General features: G+C 36.7%; 3 protein-coding genes across 6 annotated transcripts in view; 1 reads left to right on the forward strand and 2 right to left on the reverse strand.

Annotated features, from left to right (window-relative positions):
• Window positions 1–1,894, forward strand: LOC110629744. Its single transcript, XM_021776851.2, has 4 exons — window positions 1–251; window positions 326–607; window positions 1,307–1,489; window positions 1,572–1,894. Exons 1-4 carry the CDS (start codon window positions 249–251, stop codon window positions 1,629–1,631), a joined length of 528 nt encoding a protein of 175 aa, XP_021632543.1. The 5' UTR covers window positions 1–248; the 3' UTR covers window positions 1,632–1,894.
• Window positions 1,895–2,058: 164 nt separating this feature from the next.
• Window positions 2,059–6,416, reverse strand: LOC110629752 (subtilisin-like protease SBT2.5). Of its 2 annotated transcripts, XM_021776864.2 has the most exons (9): window positions 5,879–6,416; window positions 5,641–5,791; window positions 5,160–5,557; window positions 4,894–4,989; window positions 4,658–4,727; window positions 4,240–4,522; window positions 3,762–4,087; window positions 3,146–3,413; window positions 2,059–2,832 (listed from the first exon to the last, which is right to left on the reverse strand). In XM_021776864.2, exons 1-9 carry the CDS (start codon window positions 6,016–6,018, stop codon window positions 2,147–2,149), a joined length of 2,418 nt encoding a protein of 805 aa, XP_021632556.1. In that variant the 5' UTR covers window positions 6,019–6,416; the 3' UTR covers window positions 2,059–2,146. The 2 variants fall into 2 exon arrangements, with proteins under 2 accessions (XP_021632556.1, XP_043812573.1); XM_043956638.1 differs by having other exon boundaries at window positions 5,641–6,416.
• Window positions 6,417–6,564: 148 nt separating this feature from the next.
• The window catches only part of LOC110629722, a 48,051-nt gene continuing 34,918 nt past the window's right edge, over window positions 6,565–19,697 (reverse strand). For all 3 annotated transcript variants that reach the window (XM_021776818.2, XM_021776825.2, XM_043956634.1), the window contains 8 exons: window positions 19,559–19,689; window positions 18,775–18,862; window positions 17,973–18,032; window positions 17,679–17,910; window positions 8,493–8,644; window positions 8,305–8,375; window positions 7,537–7,693; window positions 6,565–6,978 (listed from right to left, as the gene is read on the reverse strand). In XM_021776818.2, coding sequence (XP_021632510.1) covers window positions 6,814–6,978; window positions 7,537–7,693; window positions 8,305–8,375; window positions 8,493–8,644; window positions 17,679–17,910; window positions 17,973–18,032; window positions 18,775–18,862; window positions 19,559–19,689 — 1,056 coding nt within the window. In that variant the 3' untranslated portion in view covers window positions 6,565–6,813. The remainder of the gene's footprint in view (window positions 6,979–7,536; window positions 7,694–8,304; window positions 8,376–8,492; window positions 8,645–17,678; window positions 17,911–17,972; window positions 18,033–18,774; window positions 18,863–19,558; window positions 19,690–19,697) is intronic.

Raw genomic sequence — 19,697 nt, forward strand, 5'->3', positions numbered from 1 at the left:
AGGCTTAGCATTGGAGTTGTCGGTTTGGCCAGGCATCACCAATCTCCTTTAGCTTCTCTAACACATCGTACAACAAATGAGATAAAATGTCTGGATTAATGATGTAAGGACTCCATTGGCTCCATACAAGATTAAGAGTACGCAACAGTCGCTATATATGTTAAGCACACATTTATATATATAGAGGAAGGAATGTGTACACATATGATGATCTCTCCTAACAAAACCAACAAATCTCTGTCTAAATTATGGTAAACTCTCTCTCTCTCTATGTCTGTCTGTGTTTTATGTTTAGAAGTTTCAGGCTGACGTCTTTAAGTTTCAGGCAAAGTTGTGTCTGAAGAAGGCAGTGCTAATAAGTGTATATGAGGAGAAACCAACGAAGACAAAGGACCACCGCCACAAGCATCACCACCATCACCATTACGTCTATCATAGCATCCAACAAGACAAGGGTGGTGATCAGCCTACTGGTAAAGGATACAATAGAAGAGCTGAGCTTCTTCTCTACTCTCAACGCCTCAGGCTGTCTGTTCGTCCTGCAGAATCCTCTCACCTATTGGATCCAAAGCCAGTCTCTTCCAACATCCAGCAACCTGCAGTCAAGGTATCAAACGATAACTCTATTCTTTATAAATATATAATCAGAAGAAAATTTCATTCAACCATTGAAATTTCTTTATATTCTTGTTCTTCTTTTTCTTTAGTTTTAATTAATCTTGTTTTTAGGTGGTGATACTGTGATGATCAAGTATTCAAATACATTCTTTTTAGGGAAAATTACTAGGTCCCCATTGTAGGGCATTAGTTAGTGTTCTTGGTTTTGAAAAATACACCTCTCATAATTTTGAAATTTACTAATTAGTCATTCTATTAATTTTAATAATTAAATGTTAAATAAATACTGAAAGAATAAATAGCATATAATTTTACAAAACTAAAAGATCAACTAATAACTTTTTTTTGTTCTTAACGGTTAACACTAACAAAAAAAATTAATTAATAAACCTTTTAATATATTTTAAAAATCGAGAGATCAATTAATAAATTTCTTATATAATTACCTTTCTTTTTAATGCTATGCTTTGAAAAATTTGGTATGTAATAATCTGCAATTATGATATGATTTTGTCGCGTCTGGCACAGCTTGAATCCTTGATTGCAGTAGTTGAAACACCCTAATGTAAGAATAATATCTTCTGTTTATGCTCCTGTATCAAACAAATTTCTTTCCTCGTTATGTAATATGCATGAAATTAATAAGGAACCAATTATCAACGAAAATTAATTGCTGGTTGCCTCATAGGCTGTTGCTGTCCAAAGAAAACCAAAAGATAAAAGGACTCCACACTGTCTAGGCAACTGGAAAATCTTGAGTCTCAAGTTCTGCAGATCTATGACAAGTGTCCAAGCCAAGAAAGAAAAGAGGAAAAAGAAGCAAACTGGTCCTAAAAGCAATGCCATGAAAGGTGTCATGAAAAGCCCAGAGGTGTAATAATAATGTAGTCTGAGAATTTCTTCTTGCTTTCTTGATGTAATAGACAAAGATCTTATGTTTCCAATTCCTTCAGGTGCAAAAGAAGAGGGGTTTCATTACAAAATTGCTTTCAATGCTGCAGAAGCATAGGTAAAGCTTCAATATAGGGTTTCATTGAGAGGATTTTGACATCCATGAAAGGAAATGCTGATTCTGGAAAATGATGCATTTATAATAATGGGAGAAGTAAAATATATATATATATATATATTTCAGTTTCAGAGTCTGTAATTCAATTTTATATTAAAATAGTATCTCGTGATATCATGTCATTAGCAAATAAAGACAATTTCTAGATGCATTTTAAGTATTCAAATTAAAATCATGAAATGTGATTACTAGCAGATTCTTTTTTCAGTTTCTTCATAATTACATTTCCCTATAGTTCACAATATCTGTGATCTTTTTTTCTTCCAGAATATGGTGAAATAAAGCAGAGAATATTTATCTCCAAAAATTACTGCATTTGGAAAAGTGATTCAGTGGTAATCAAAGTATCCTATTTGCATATTCACAAACTAAGAGAAAAAAAAGATCTATAGCATGAGAAAACTTTGGCTCAGGAAAGTGTCCCAGATATTTGAGATGCTTGAAAACATAGGGCACTCATTACTTCAAAGTGGTGCTAACATAAACAGCTACAGGAACTCTAACAACATGATTTCTACTTCCATGCAATACGATCTCTCCAAATCTGTGGGTTCTTGTGGCCCTGGTTGCCTTCAACAAAATCCTAAGATGCCTTGAGGCATTACCTCTTATCCAGAAAACTTTTGGTGAGACAGTAATATTTACACCCAAAGGTTCTCTTACACTCACTCTGTATAGTTCATTCCTTCTACTCACATTAGTTACGCATCGAACCACTTTTCTTGACCCAACTAGATTTGAAACAGTCACACTTGCTGTGTTCAAATCTGAACACCATGCTTTTCTCCGTGTTGGGCACCCAATTCCTACTGCTCGTCTTACAGAATCATCATCCACCCCAGGCACAGCACAAAGAAACTCAACATAGTGCTCAAACTGGGCATCAAATATGAGGCCTGGGTCAATGGCCCGGGCTGGATTAATTGATCCAGCCCCCATATCAAATGGGGTAGCAGGAGCTAGCTGGTTAGTTGATTGTGCTAAAATATGAGAGCCAACATGATCAGTTGTGTCAGCAGTTGTCATCATTGCCGAGGTGATAGCTGCAGGACTCCACTTCGGGTGTTTTTGCTTGATCAAAGCTGCAATGCCAGCTACGTGAGGAGTTGCCATGCTAGTACCAGACACAAGTGCGAAGTTTTTCCCTGAAATCAATGAAAATGTACAACTTAGCAATTTCTTAAAGTTAACAGGGGAGCTTTTCTGCTAGGCAGGCAAAACATATGATGCATTCGAAGAAGTTTGGTAGCAGATGCAGCAGTGTTTGGCTGAAATGTTCTAGTCTTAAAATAGTACTTATTGAACCTGCAATGTTGGCTTGGTTGGCAAGTAGCTCTATTCCAATTCCACGACCAATACACAAGTGAGGTGCTTTCCATACTTGGGAATTCCTTAGTCTCAGAAAGTAGTCACTACTTTCACTTCAAGCAAATATTTGAATTTATAAGGTGTCAGTACCTTTGATGTTAGGATCTCCCTCACTATTTGGGCTCCATGCAGCCCAAATAGAGGATCCTGGAGCCATGACATTTGGTTTGAGGACATCAGCAGTTTGCAGAAGTGCATTGTTCACATCAGGACCTCTAGAGGAGTAGGATGCAACTATTGGTGCTTGTGCAGTAAAGAATGCTTGCCTTCCATCCAATATTCTTGCTCTTGCAGCAAAAACCACTGCTTGTCCACTCCTGCTTCTGATTGTTTTTGAGTTATAATACTCCCATAAAGCCTGCATAGCAAATGATTCACATTCAATAATCAAGTGAGTTACAATACATCCATATTACCGAGTTTGAAACAAAGTCATAGCCGTCATAAGGCATCACTGTCATAAACAATTAGGAATAGATGATGTTAATGAGAATTACCATTCATTAGCCATGGAAAGGGAATAAATGATATTTTAAGGTGGTATAATAATAAAGAATAAAGATAAGAAAGATGAAAGAGGAAGATCATCATTTTACAACCATAGTGGTTTACACTTACAGCAAGAATCCTTTGGGAGAAGGCCAGAATAACTCAAGTGTAATTTTGTTGTTGTTATTGAAATATACATTAATTGATAATGTCATACCGAGGAAGCTTGTACATTGTTGAGGATTATTGCAGGGACTTGCATGGTCATTGTAGTACCCTTGACCTGCTCAGAACCAATATCAGGATCCATTGTGATTATAAACCCTGCAGCCCCTATCTTTTTAATGGTGTCTTCAACAGTTGCTATGTTTACATCCTCATATTCAAAGGTATACGTGCAAATGATTAGCTTTTCCCGGACCAACGATCTGATGAAATGTTCTGGATGTTGACAGCTTTCAACTTCTACTACATTGGTGATGTTCCTACGTGAGACATCAATTGCTGCAGCTATTGGGAAGGGTGCTTCTCCTGCTGTTGGGGCTGCACAAATTATAACCAAAATAATTCTAAAATTTTGATTGCTATTTACTGTGAGGATTGAATATAAGAAACTTTAGACAGCAACAACATATCTGGTTTGTTCATTTATACTTTTAGCGAATAAGGACAAATTGTGAGAGTTGAAAAATTACGGGCAAGGCCAGTGCCAGAGAAGCTTTGTCCATTGCCTAGGATGATTGTATTGTTATACTTGCGATCAGTGACAGAGGCAGCAACACTGGTGATCCAGGGGCTAAAAGAAAGTACTGAACTGGAAGAAGGGCCTCCATTGCCAGCAGCTTGAACAACAAAAATGCCAGCTTTTGTAGCAAATAAAAGCTCCATTTCTAGCACATTCAGGAAGGCAGAAGGACCAGGAGGAACGCTTGAAGGCCCTATGGAGAGGCTTAGTATATCAACTCCATCTTCGACTGCCTAAAGCAAACTGTTAATGGCTTAAAATAAAATATAACAAAATATAAGCCAACTGAAGTGTAATGATCATTTTCTCATATGCTAAATTCTGTTGCAATGGACAATTCATTTTCTATTTGTATGACATAAACAAACCTGATCAACAGCAGCCACAACGTCTGACATATAACCTCCGAAGGTATACAAAGCTTTGTACACAGCAATCCTACACGAAGAGAAGGGGGGAAAAATGAAACAACACAGCTCAAATGAGATGTAGAACATGACTTGCCAAAAATCTGTTCTGAAAAGTTTTACAGTGGAAACTTATATTATAGTTAGATATATTAATTAGGCCTGCCAAGATTACAGAAGTTGAAGTTGTAATTTGCCTTGCTCCAGGAGCCATGCCACTTGCATTTCCATAGTTGAAGCCATTGGCAATCACTGGTATTTTGTGGTTTCCAGCTGCTGTAGAAGCTGTGTGGCTGTAGGCATCAGTTTGAGAAAATCAACTCAAAATTGATGTAAATGAATAGAGATCATAAGCTAAGTAAAGCCATCCAATTACAAGGATCTCATTGATGGTAAAAGATAAAAATTATCAGCCCAAAAATTAAAATAGAATTAAAACATCAATAAATATCAAGTGACTAACCTTCCATGACCATCAGCATCAAAGGGGGATGCAAAATCCCTTGTGGCATTGAAATCGCCAGCATTAATCGCTGCACGAGCAAAATAATGAGCTGCAACAATTTTTCCGTTGCATGCTGTTGAAGGGAACTTCTTTCCAGTGGCACATTTTCCTCTGAATTTGGTATTATGTAAAGATCCCAAGAACGAATTATTTGTGAAACTAGGATGGTGAGGATTTATTCCAGTGTCAATCAAACCTATTACTACCCCCTCACCGGAGCTCTTTGCGCCTCCCAAAACTGGCCAAACACCAGCAGGAATCCCCAGAAACTCAGGCGTATGTGTTGTAAGCTTTTCCATTTTGACGTCTTCATGTATGGTTCTGACTCCTTTTGCATTCTTCAGAATGCTGAATATCTACAAAATATCTTGTACTTTTGTCAATCTAATCATGCTCATAAATTAGCGTCAAGCAAGTATTTTGCTACACATGTATTTACCTCTTCCGACTCGGCATGAACGGCAACCCCGTTAAGCAAGTAAGTATAGCTGTAGAGTTTGGTATAGGTGCCTTTCTGGAGTAGAGATTCCAAAATCAAGTCATGTCTATTACTCAATCTTTCTTTGTGCGCCATACCCTCCTCTTCAATCCTACATAACATTAACATATAGCCAGTTGCATGAGGACAGGCTTCACAAAACAGAGGCATATGCCAAAAAAAAAAAAAAAAATGAAACCTGGCTTTTGTTTGCTTGGATTGGAAAGAGAGAACAGGTTCATCATCCATTAGTATCATGAAAACTTTGGCTTCAACAGGTAAGGGGTCTAGAAGTGTGATGATAAAAGTGAAGAGAACTAAAGTGAAGGTGGAAGCCATTGATTCGATGACTTCAGTGAGAGAAGCCTTCTCTTTAAGTAGAATGTGAAGAAACTGGAAAAAATCTTATTGTTTTGCTTTCCCTCAGATTCCACAAGCTGGAGATCAAGACTTCATGACATGGCAAATTTGATGAGAAATTACTGTAGGTGCAAGGTTGAAACAATGCAGCTCATTTCATCTATCAATCTTCCTCCCATTACACAAATTTGATAGCATGCCTTTCTCATTTTCTACCAACTTTGATTCACGTGGTTTAACCCATTTCCTTCCTCCCTCCCAGCCCCCTCTCCAAGGGAAGAAACAGTGAAAGGATAATAAATAATAATAATTAAAAAAAAAAACACAGCATTTGTGGTCCTTGGAAACCCGTAGCATATGCTCTCAAAAAGCCACCTTCAAAGTGATGAGCTTGCATTGTGGTTCTTCCCTGTTTTTATCCCAATGCATAACATTGAATAGTTTGATCCAAAGAATGCAATTTCAGGTCTGTATTGGTAAAGTCCATGCAACTTTCTCAAAATGAACATGGAATTCAAATTGATAGAACCAAAAATGAAACTCTGTTATTAGAATATAATACAATTTTTCTTTAGCCCCATTTCATACACTTAAACAAGAAGGGCAACAAAGAGGAGACAGCCTGATCTGATTCTACAACATTGCAACTGGACATGTTAAACAAATGAATTACAGAAGCAACAAATTCAGCCTCCAGCTCGTAAGCACTGAAGGTATCATGTAAATGTGCTTTAAGACATACATTTGAGATAAAATACTGTCAAAATTGAGTAACTATTGAAATCTTTGCTGTCGAGTATACTCCCAAAGCCCAATGGCTCCACTGACATGAACATTGAGCGATCTAATAACTCCCAGTTGTGGAATCTCAACGCAAGCATCCAGCATATGGATTACATCAACCGGTATGCCCTCCTTTTCACGCCCAAGAACCAGGACCTAGCGAAACAGTCAAATAAGCACACTTTTTGTAGTTTTCATGAAAATATATGATAAATCTCCGTAAAAAGATGGTGCCATACCACAGAGGTACAGAAGGAAACACAATTTCCCCACCTCACCTTTTGAAGAAATATAAGATGGAAATGTTCTTAATCTTATTTTAAGCCTAGATTTCTTTTTGGACTTATTTCTTAAATAAGCATGGGCAGAATAAGCAAAAACCTTCTTTCACTTGCCAATCATGTAAGTTGGCAAGTTATGTTTTAACATTATATATATAGAAAAAAAAAAGCTAAGAAGAAGTGTTTTTTAATGAATGAATAATGAAGACATTCTCATATTCAAAAACCTTGACAAGAGATCCACTATATTTCTTGTTTGTTGCACAAAATTAGCTCCAATAACTACTGGATCACAACAATCTATAGAATATCTCAACATTTATATCCATAATCATGTAATTATAGAATCATATCTAAATTTACCAAACAAATAAAGACTAAACCAAATTAATGTTGAATTAACTACAACAAGGTAAGCTTAAGAGTAACTCACCGTCTTTCTAGGAAAGACATACTGATCAAGGGGCACACTATTTGCTGTTTGCTCCAATCCCAAGATAGAGAAGCCTTCTTGCTTCTTTTTTTCTAGAAAATGCTTCACGCTATTTACAGGGACTTCAATGATGGGCACCCACTTCTCTGCTGTCACACTGAAAAAACAAGACGCATGCAAACAATTGATGAACAAAGACCGCTAATATCAATTTCTAAACATATAATCAAAATATTCACAAGAAGGAAAAATCACCCCAACAGCTATCATAGCCATCTAAATCAATAAACACGATATGCAGATTGGCAACAATAGGCAATTGGTTCAACCTCAATCATAAGAGAGATGAGATGCAAAATCTGAATCATGATTTAGTATAGCTAAAACATAGACTATAATCACATAAATTTTCAATATTGGTTGCACTTGAACTTTGGATATGCAATACCTCTGTGCAGAACTCTTTTTTTTTTTGTGTGTGTGTGAATCAAACCCCATTTCTACTGTTATTGAACTCTGATTTGAGGCAAATAATTATTCTCAAACCATTTAAAAGCCTTATCATCATATAGTTTATACTTGAGGAAAGAAGACTAAACAAAAATGTGTCTATGCCTCTGCACAGAAACATGTCTGTGCATATGTACACAACTATAGCTTGCATTGCATATTATTGTTAGCCTTGTGGATAAATTGTGGAATAAACTGAACATCCAGAAGAAATATAAAAATATAAAAGGAAGAATAATAGCCAATTATTATGAAAACCTGATGAGTTGGAATTGTTTGTCTTGTAATATGCTTGCATCTGCAATGGCTAATCCCGATGCCCTAAATACCTGCAAGGAATAATAACTGGAATGAAGAGAAAAATATAAATGATAAATGCTTAGCTGAGATGCAGCAATCACTAGTCAAGGTTTATACAAGTACCAGAATGCACACCAAACACATACCTCACATGTTCGTGCCAAACCAGCTAGGTTAGGTATTCGATCAAGGAAAGAAGCTACAAGGATAAGATGTTGTCGGCTTTCTCTTATTCTTTTCATGGTCAAAATTCTATATTGAAATGACTGATCGAGAAGTTCATCCTCCTTTTCCATTTCTGCATTCATCATAATCTTTAGTTAAAATGTCTGTTAAGAAATGAAGTACTCAATATGAATCAAGGTCATGTTTCTTAGAACCTAAGCTTTTGAAATAGTTATTCCCCAAGGCATCATAATTAAGTTGGCATAAAGTCCTAGATTTATGCTTTGCACTCTCTCTACTAAACCCAACTAAGCCTTGATCCCGAACTAATTTGGGCCATGCATGCATATCATTTTCCTCCATTCCACCTCATCAGCTATATTGGCCTCATCTTCCTGTAAAAAATAATTTCCAGGCTCTTCTTTCAGGTTTTTGGTTCTGCTTCTGTTACAGGTTACAGACAATAGATGGGTAACAAGGAAGGAGGTTGTCAAGAGTCACTATTGACTATTGAGATGTATAAGTCCCGAGAGAGAGAGAGAAATTCTGGTCATTAGTGTTAAATTTGAGCCAGACCTAACTCACCCCAAAAGCTAGTTCAAGGGTGAGGAGTGCCTATGGCCCATATAAGGAGCACATTACCTTTTGCACAAACGATGTGGGATTCAACATACTCCCTCACGCTCAGAAGTTTTACTGGTGCGTGACATATTTATGAGAGGCCTAACATCGGATGAGAGACTCTGATATCATGTTAAATTTGGGCCAGCCTAACTTACCCCAAAAGCTAGCTCAAGGGGAAGGAGTGCCTATGGCCCATATAAGGGGCACATTACCCCTTTACACAACCGATGTGGGATTCAACAATTAGTAATGATGGTTTTCAATTTCTTCTTCCATAACTTCTCTGTTAATAAAACTTAATTTTCCTAACAGAAGGGGAAAGAGAGAAAGCTGAGAAGGGACAGATGGTGAACAGCCGATGGTAATATACTTTTCCTATTGCTAGTCAAGGGAGAGAGAGAGAGGAAGTTAAAAAAAAAAAAAGCAATACATTTTGAAGAGAGAAGATGCAAATGGAAAGAGAAGATAAATGTTGACCAACATAGAAGGTTCCTAATTCGGAGGATTCAAATTTTGGATCCTAATTAGGCTTTATTTAAGGAATTTTATTCTTATTGTAAATATTCCTAATTTAAGTTAAATTGGAATAAAATAAAAAAATCAATTAAATTGGAATAAAATAAAAAAATTAATTCCAAAATTTTTCATGGTATCATAGCTTTTTTTTTTTTTTTCTAATTTTAAGGTTTAAATTCAATTTTTCTCTTAGGATATAAATCCCTAGATCTACTTTTTTGGTGCTACCCTATCTAGGAATCTTTTTTCATCATACCGCCGTCACCACCGCCACCAGCAGGGTCGCCGGACCATCGCCGTCCAGCTCCGATGCTGAAAAGCCACGCGCTTGAAGCTCACGCGCCCTCGCAAGATTCTGTGTCTTTCCCATGTGTCGGCGCGTGTGATATTTTCTAGTGGTTTTTTTCGACGGTAATCCTTTTCGGCAGAGTCGCCTTCAACTCGCACCTCTAACTTGTGTGGACCCGTAACTTGGTTCACCTTTTTCCGGCATGAGAGACATTTTCCGATGATTTTTCCGGCAGTGATCTTTTCCGACAGACTCACATTCAAGTCGCGTTTCGAATCTGGTGAACCAGGCCTTTTTCGTCGGTGAACAGTAATTCTTTTTTCAGTAACAATAATTTTTCGCTGTTTTTTTTATAGAAAAAGGGTGGTGTTTTTTCTTGAAACAGTAGTGACTTATGTGGGTAATGTAAGGATTTCTGATAATACTTTTGTTTCGTCTCTTGATTCTGCTTTATAGATTATTGATTCTGGTGCAAATAGACATGTGATGAGCTCCTCTGAACACTTCCTTAATTATCTTCCATGTTTACAAAAAGACACTGTCAGAATCGCAGATGGTTCTTTTATTCCTATATCTGGAGCCAGTTCTATTGTTTGTGTTGACTTATTTACTAATCCTATCTGATTCTAGGGATTTGATTTGATCTGATTAGGATTCTTAATTATTTCTGTAATTATTATTTGATTATTTGCTTCCTGTTTAGATATGATTCTTTGTGTATAAATAGTCATGTAGACCAATTATAAAGATTAAGAGTGAAATACAAGAATACTCAAAATTTTCCCCAAAATTCTTCATGGTATCAGAGCCTTTTCCTAATTTTTTGGGTCCAAATTCAATTTTTCCTCTTTAGGGTTTCAAAATCCTAGATCTACCTTTTTTAGTACTAACCCATCTAGGAGCCTCTCATTGTCTCACCGTCGGCACCAGGAGAACCGTCGGACTACCGTCGGCCGATCGACCAGCTCCGACGCCGGAAAAGCCTGCGCGTGAGGCTCACGCGCCACCCCTTCCCAGCGCGTGACCCGTCGCTTCCCAGCACGTGACCCATCGTCTGTCACTGCTTTGCCGCTCCGATCACTCCGGCGACGATTCCGATCATCTTTCCGGCCTTCCCGTGCTGCTACCCGGTCTTTTTGGTGAATCAATTGGGCTCTCTTGTGTGTACAACCTTAGATACCTCCTATTCTGTCACAGTTTATAAACCTTTACCATGGTAGAAGGTAAAAGGGTGTCAATGACAAAAGATAAAAGGGTGTCAATAGCAGAAGGTAAAAAAAAGAGTCTCGATTCCTAACTCTGATTACTCATTCTTCAGTGCCACATCTGACTTTGTAAAGTCAGGTAATGCTTCATCTCTTCATAATATTCCATGGATTATCGATTCTAGTGCGAATAAACACATGACAGGTTCTTCTAAAGGCTTTCTCAATTATTTTCCTTCCCTAACCAAAGATAGTGTCAAAATTGCTGATGGCTTTTTTACTCCCATATCCGGAACAGGTTTTGTTATTTGCACATCCAATATTAAATTATCATCTGTCCTCCATGTTCCCCACTTTTCTATCAACCTTTTATCTGTTAGTGCTATCACCAATGCCCTTAATTGTAAAATTGAATTCTTTCCTGATCATTGTGTTATTCAAGATTTTCACACAGGAAAGAGGATTGGCAATGCTAAGTTGCATGATGGCTTATATATGTTGGAGGGTGATCCAGGTTCTTCGATATCTCAAGCCTGTTTTGGAGAAAATAAGGATGTCAATAAGGAAATAATACAGTGGCACAGACGGTTAGGGCATCCATCATTTTTTGCTTTAGAAAAAATTTATCCTAATTTGTTTGCTAGAACTCAGTTTGATTCTCTATTTTGTGATGCTTGTGAGTATGCTAAACACACTAGAACATCCTATCCTTTGAGTCATAATAAAAGTCAAATTCCTTTTGCGACTATTCATTCTAATGTTTGGGGGCCTACTCAAACTGTCTCCTTGTCTGGTAATCGATAGTTTGTCACCTTTATTGATTGTTGCACTCGAATGACTTGGGTCTATTTAATTAAAGCTAAAAGTGATGTCTTTTCTTGTTTTCAATCCTTTCATAAGATAGTTTGTACTCAATTTGATACTAAGGTGAAAATTTTGAGAACTGACAATGGAAGAGAATACATGGATAGTAGCTTCTCTGCTTATTTGGAGAGTAATGGGATAATATACCAGACTAGTTGTTCTTATACTAGTACTCTAAATGGCGTTGCTGAGAGGAAAAATAGGCATCTATTGAAGGTAGCTCGATCTCTTATGTTCACCATGAATCTACCCAAAGCATATTGGGGAGATGCAATTCTTGCATCTGCTTATCTTATCAATAGAATGCCTCTCAAGACCCTTGACTTTATGAGTCATTTGGCGGTTCTACAAGGGAAGAATTCATATGTTGTTCCACCAAAAGTGTTTGGGTGTGTTTGCTTTGTCCATACTACAACGGCAGGAAAACTGGATCCCAAGGCCCTTAAATTTGTGTTTGTTGGGTATGGTATTCTCCAACACAGAAGGGATACAAGTGTTATCATCCTCCCTCCAGGAAATACTTAGTATGGACGTTACCTTCCGAGAAACTGAACCCTACTTTAGTACCACCCACTCACCTCTTCAGGGGGAGAATAATGAGCAAGAAGAGGTGATCCCGAATTCTGTGATTCTGAATGATATGGTTCAACTAGAAAGTTTGAGTTCTAGTAGACAGGGGGAGATGTCCAATCAAGGAGAGAGAACTGGTCGTTTGGACAAGCCAGATTTGAGAAGGTATTCGAGGAGAGACAAGGCAGAAGAAGCCATTATGCAGTCTACTCAGAGTCAAGAATCTTCTCCTGGTGAGTTATCCAGTCATAATCTTCTTCTGGTGAGTTACCCACAACTCTTGAATGTTTCAATGACTTAGATAAACCTATTGCACAAAGAAAAGGGGTCAGATCTTGCACTAAACACCCTATTTCTAACTTTGTTTCTTATGAATCTTTATCTCCTTCCTATAGAGCCTTTGCCTTGTCTATTTCCTCTGTGTCTATTCCACAGGATTGGAAGAAAGCTCTTGCAGATCCTAAATAGAAGAAAGCAATGATTGAAGAGATGAAAGCATTGGCTAAAAATGAGACTTGGGAGCTTGTCACTCTCCCACCTGAGAAGAAACTCGTTGGCTGTAAATGGGTGTTCACAGTGAAACACAAAGCTGATGGCACAATTGAACGGTTTAAGGCCAGATTGGTTGCTAAAGGATTTACCCAAACCTATGGAGTGGATTACCAAGAGACATTTGCCCCAGTTGCAAAAATGAACTCAATTAGAGTTTTGTTATCTTGCGCAGCCAACTTGGACTGGGACTTGCAACAGTTTGATGTGAAGAATGCTTTCTTCCATGGAGATTTAGAGGAAGAAGTGTTCATGGAAATTCCTCCTGGATTCGCTGATGAGAAGACACAAGAAAAGGTGTGCAGGTTAAAAAACGCTTTGTATGGGCTAAAACAATCTCCCAGAGCTTGGTTTGACAGGTTTAGCAGAGCCATGATATCCTTTGGTTACCAACAAAGCAATGTTGATCACAGTCTGTTTATCAAACATCATAAGAGTAAGATCACCCTTCTTATTGTGTATGTTGATGATATAGTGGTGACAGGTGATGACAAAGAGGAAATGGCTCAACTAAAGAGGTTGTTGGCTCAGAAATTTGAAATCAAAGATCTGGGAAAACTGTAATACTTTCTAGGTATCGAGGTGGCTAGATTAGAAAAAGGAATTTTCATCTCCCAAAGAAAGTACATTCTGGATATTTTGGAAGAAACTGGTATGATGGGGTGTAAACCAGCAGAATCTCCCATTGAAAGTAATCACAAGCTGAAAGCAGGAACTGGTGAGTCCATGGATATTGGAAGATATCAGAGATTGGTAGGAAGGTTGATTTATCTCTCACACACTCGACCGGATATAGCCTATGTTGTTAGCTTAGTCAGCCAATTCATGTATGACCCTCGCGAAACTCATATGTAAGCTGTACTTCACATCTTGAGATACCTAAAGTCTGCGCCAGAGAAAGGGCTACTTTACTCCAAACATGGTCACCTCCGAATTGAAACTTTTACAGATGTAGATTGGGCAAGATCTCTCGATGACAGGAGATTCACCTCTGGCTACTGCACAGTTGTGGGGGGAACCTTATCACTTGGAGGAGCAAAAAACAAAGTGTTGTTGCTCGGTTAAGTGCGGAAGCAGAATACAGAGCAATGGCCCAAGGAGTGTGTGAACTCTTATGGTTGCAGAAGTTATTGGAAGAGTTGAGATTGTCCGAGAGAGACAAGATAACCTTGTATTGTGACAATAAAACTGCTATAAGTATAGCACAAAATCCAGTCCAACATGACCGAACGAAGCACATTGAAATTGATCGGCACTTCATTAAAGAAAAATTAACAGACGGTGTCTTGAGCCTAGTTCATGTTACTTCTACGGGGCAACTTGCGGATGTGTTTACTAAAGGGCTTAACAACAAGATCTACTATAATCTGATTTGCAAGTTGGGCATGTGTGACATCTTTGCACCAACTTGAGGGGGAGTGTTGACTTATTTACTAATCCTAGCTGATTCTAGGGATTTGATTTGATCTGATTAGGATCCTTAATTATCTCTGTAATTATTATTTGATTATTTGCTTCCTGTTTAGATATGATTTTTTGTGTATAAATAGTCATGTAGACCAATTGTAAAGATTAAGAGTGAAATACAAGAATACTTAAAATTTTCCCCAAAATTCTTCAGTTTGTACTCCAAATATCAAGCAATCCTCTGTTCTTCACGTTACTTATTTTCCTATTAATCTTTTATCTATTAGTCCTCTCACTAAAACACTTAATTGTGAAGTTGAATTTTTACCTGTCTATTGTGTTATTTAGGACCTTCAAATTGGAAAAAGAATTGGCAACGGTAGACTGCACAATAGCTTACATATGTTGAAAGGGAATCTGAGAATTCAACTTAGGTTCTTTTTAGAAGAAATCAGAATGTCAATGTCAACCAAGAAATCATACATACAGTGGCATCGATAGTTAGGACACCCATCTTTCTTTATTTTAGAAAAAACTTTATCTTGATTTATTTTTTAAGGCTTAATGTGATTCTTTAGCTTGTGATACTTGTGAGTATGTTAAGCATACAAAATCCTCTTATCCCTCTAGTAATAATAAGACCATCCATTCTGACGTTTGGGGACCTACTCAAATGGTCTTACTATTTGGTAATCATTGATTTGTTACTTTTATTGATTGTTGCACTCGCATGACTTAGGTTTATTTGATAAAGGCAAAGATGGTTTCTTGCTTTTAATTTTTTTATAAGATGATTTGCACTTAATTTGATGCTACGATAAAAGTTTTGAAAACTGATAATAGTACAAAGTACATGAATGGCCATTTTTCTGTTCATCTAGAATCTAATGGAATATTGCATCAAACTAGTTGTCCTTACACTAGTGCTCAAAATGGTGTTGCTGAAAGGAAAAATAGATATCTGTTAGAAGTAGCCCGATCTCTCCTTTTTACCATGAACCTTCCAAAAACCTATTGGGGAGATGTAGTCTCAGTCACAGCTTATCTCATTAATAGAATGTCTCTCAAAACTCTTGCCTTTAAAAGCCTTTTAGAGGTGCTACAAGGGAAAAAATGCTTCTATTGTTCCACCAAAGGTATTTGAATGCATGTGTTTTGTTCATACTAGGACAGATAGGAAGCTCAATCTGAGGGCTATTAAATATGTATTTGTTGGGTACTCTTCCACACAGAAAGGTTACGAGTGTTACCGAATGTTATATTTAGTGAGACTGAACTTTATTTCAGTACTACCCCATCACCTCTTCAGAGGAGGACAATAAGAGAGAAGATATGATTTCTAGTTCTATAACTCTAGAACATTTTATTCTAGTGGAGATTACTATACAGGGGAGATTATTGGTGATTACGAGATTATTATACAGGGGTAGACTATTAGTGACCAAATTGGGCGCTTGGATAAACCAAATTTAAGAAGATACTCAAGAAGAGACAAAACAAAAGCAAAAAAAGCCATTTTACAGCCTACTCAGTGTCGTGAATCTTCCTATTCTCCATCTAGTAAGTCATCCCTAAATCTTTAACTCTTTGATAATCTAAATAAACCAATTGCTCAAAGAAAAGAAGTTAGATGTTACACAAAGCACTCTATTTCTAACTTTCTCTCTTATGATTCTTTGTTTCCATTCTATAGAACCTTTGCCTTGTCTATTTCCTCTCTGTGTTTATTTCACAGGATTAGAAGGAAACTCTTGTAAATCCTAAATGGAAAGGAGCAATGATTGAAGTGATGAAAGTAATGGCACAAAATGAGACATGGGAGCTTATCACTCTCCTACCTAAAAAGAAACTTGTTAGCTACAAATAGGTGTTCATTGTGAAACACAAGGCAGATAGATCAATTGAAAGATTCAATACTACACTAGTGGTCAAGGGATACACTCAAACCTATGGAGTGGATTACCAGGAGACATTTGCTGCTATTGACAAAATGAACTCAATCAGAGTATTGCTATCTTATGCTCAATCAGAATATTTCTATCTTGCACTGTCAACCTTGACTGGGATCTTCAATAATTTAATGTGAAAAATACATACCTCCACAGAGACTTAGAGGATGAAGTGTATATGAAAATTCCTCCTGGATTTGCTGATGAAAAAACACAAAGAAAAGTGTGTAGGCTAAAGAAGACTTTGCATGGGTTAAAGCAGTCACCCAGAGTGTGTAGGCTAAAGAAGGCTTTGCATGGGTTAAAACAGTCACCCAGAGCTTGATTTGATCACTTCAGTAGAACTATGATTTCTTTTGGCTATCAACAGAGCAATGATGACCATACCCTATTTATCAGACATCATAGTCTATGTTGATGACCCAGTAATGACAAGGGATGACATTAAAGAGATGACTTGACTGAAAAAGGTTTTGACTTAGGAGTTCGAAATTAAAGACCTAGAAAAACTGTAATATTTCTTGGAAATTGAGGTTGTCGGGTCAAAGAAGGGAATCTTTATTTCTTAGATAAAATACATTCTAAATCTTTTAGAAAAAATTGATATGTTAGGTTACAAACTAATAGAAACTCCCATCGAGAGCAATCACAAATTATAAGCACGAATTGGTGAATCAGTGGATATGGGCAGATATAAGAGGTTGGTAGGCAGATTGATTTATCTTTCACATACTCGACCAGACATAGCATATGCAGTCAATTTAGTCAGTCAGTTTATGCATGATCCTCGTGAGTCTCACATACAAACAGTTTTTCACATTTTGCGATACTTGAAGTCTGCTCGTGAAAAAGGTCTCTTATTCTCTAAACACGATCATCTTTGCATACATTCATTCACAAATACCACCAGTTGTTACTGTACACTCGCGAGAGAAAACTTTATCACTTGAAAAAGCAAAAAGCAAAGTGTTGTTAGCTTGATCAAGTGTTGTGGCGGAATATAGAGCGATAGCACAAAGTGTTTGTGAACTTCTATAGCTTGATCAGTAAAATATATGTGCAGATGATAACCACATCTGATCTGACTATGAAGATGAACAGATTGCAGAAAACAACAGCACATCTGCTAGTACATTAGCAATAGAACTTAAATATCTGCTTTTAGCCCTTCAATTAACTTCTGAATTTACATACCTATAAACAGTTTATGTTCTTCAGTGTGCGCCAAAATGGAACTTGAATCAGCCTGTTCTTTCTCATGTTTAGCAGGAACTATTTTCTTCTGAAAATCAAGCGATGTTTCTTTACTTGGTGCTGCACTAGGTAATATACTCCTGCAGTCGGGATCTTTACTGATGTTTAAGCTCTCATTCTTGATAGTTACAACATCTTTTGCCATTGAACATCTAAGGTCCTCCCTGACATCCTGGAACTCTGAAAATAAGATGCCACTCAAGATAAAGCATTAAGAAACAACCGTCCACTTACATTTAGAAAGTTTAGAACTTCTTCCAAGAGGGACGTTGGAACGCATTCAAACTCAATTTCCTTCAATGTAACAAAATACAAACAAGTCAGCAGCCCAAAATACCATAACGTGAAGAGAATATACGCTAATCCAACTGAAGTTGGTCACATGGGAATAGCTCAATAAACTTAGCTGTCATATCTAAGAAATAAAAATCTATTTTGGAGTTTCAAACAAAAAAAAAGTATAAGAAACCAGTAACAACAAAATAAGAAAGTAAAAAAATAAAAGGAATGAAAAAAAAATAGTAACCAAAAAGTTAAAAACTCAAAAACTTTCAAGAATAGGTGACTAAAGGAGAAATAAGGAATTTTTATTAAAAATAACTGAAATACTATTAGAATCACATCACATCTACAATAAGTTTATGCACAACCCAAAAAAAAATATCAAAATTTGCCAGTCCATGAAAGATGCACCAATCAGTATGTTTGACAAAAAACCCTAAATGGTAGGACGCAAATATAGACCTATGCCAATGATCTTTGATTATAATCCATTCTAGCTATTAGGGTAAAAAAGAGAAAAATAAAAAGTAAAAAATGGAAAAGGATAAGAAAATACATTCTATTTATTTTTCTTCATTGCCTAACTTTTATTCTTTAGAATAAAATTAGAAAAAGAAATGTTAAAAAGAGAATCCAAATGGAACTTTAATTGAAAATAATCATGTGCTTCCTAAATCAATGAAATGAAATTCCCGGTTAAAATTCTACTCTAAAGAGCTCTAAATGAAAATAATCAAATGAAAGTGTAACTAACCTCAACGCGGTTGACAAAAATTCCGGCAGGAGTACTGGAGATAGCAGGATTATAAGCATCAAGATACCCTTTCATTGATGCTCGTAATCTGAAAAGGAAAAAGACAAATATGGATTAAATAAGTTACATTTGATAGTACAGAACACAATGGGCATATGACTCTAGCTCTGCTGCCATCAGCCAATAATCACACTGGAAAGATATAAAATTCACTAACCAGTGACCATCAATTAAGTAGGACAACATTTAAATTTGTCAGAAAATAAAAAAAGAACAACATTGCTTTCAAGTAAATTTTAGGCTGCCATCAGTTTGGCCATTATAATAAGTGGAGCCTTAGAAGAGAACTCTCTATCAAAATTGCTCTTTCAAAATCTAGTAGTTGCTTATGCCAATTAAAAAGAATAGCTTGGTATCTTATATCAATATTTAATATATAGTCCATTGCCTACAAAAACATACATAAACACAGACAGAGAGCAAGAAAGTGAGATTAGCTTCCAATATATATCAAATAGTCATGATGAGAGCTATGTGCTAAACCAACATGTGTAAGCCTCATAATCTACCCTGTTTAACATGGGAACACAAACATAGAAGATACTTGAGCATTTTAAATGGAATTTCTAACAGAGTTGATAAAGAAAAGTGATAAAAACATCAAAGATATTTCTTCGATTTGAGCTATTAAATGGGACCAGGACAAATGAATTATAACAATTATAAGTTCCATGATAATTTTTTTCCTCAAAATTTCATCCCTGAGAAATAGAGAATATCATACCGACTACAATCAGGGTTCTTTTCCAGGTACGATTTCAGATCTTCAAAGCACCTTTTCTCCAAAGACATGGCTTCAGAGGCTTGAAAGTTCAATTGAGAAAAATATCTTAAAAAAACTTGGTAAACAAGCAACTGCAGAA

This window comes from Manihot esculenta, chromosome 1 (genome assembly GCF_001659605.2).
Source record: "Manihot esculenta cultivar AM560-2 chromosome 1, M.esculenta_v8, whole genome shotgun sequence".
NCBI lineage: Eukaryota > Viridiplantae > Streptophyta > Magnoliopsida > Malpighiales > Euphorbiaceae > Manihot > Manihot esculenta.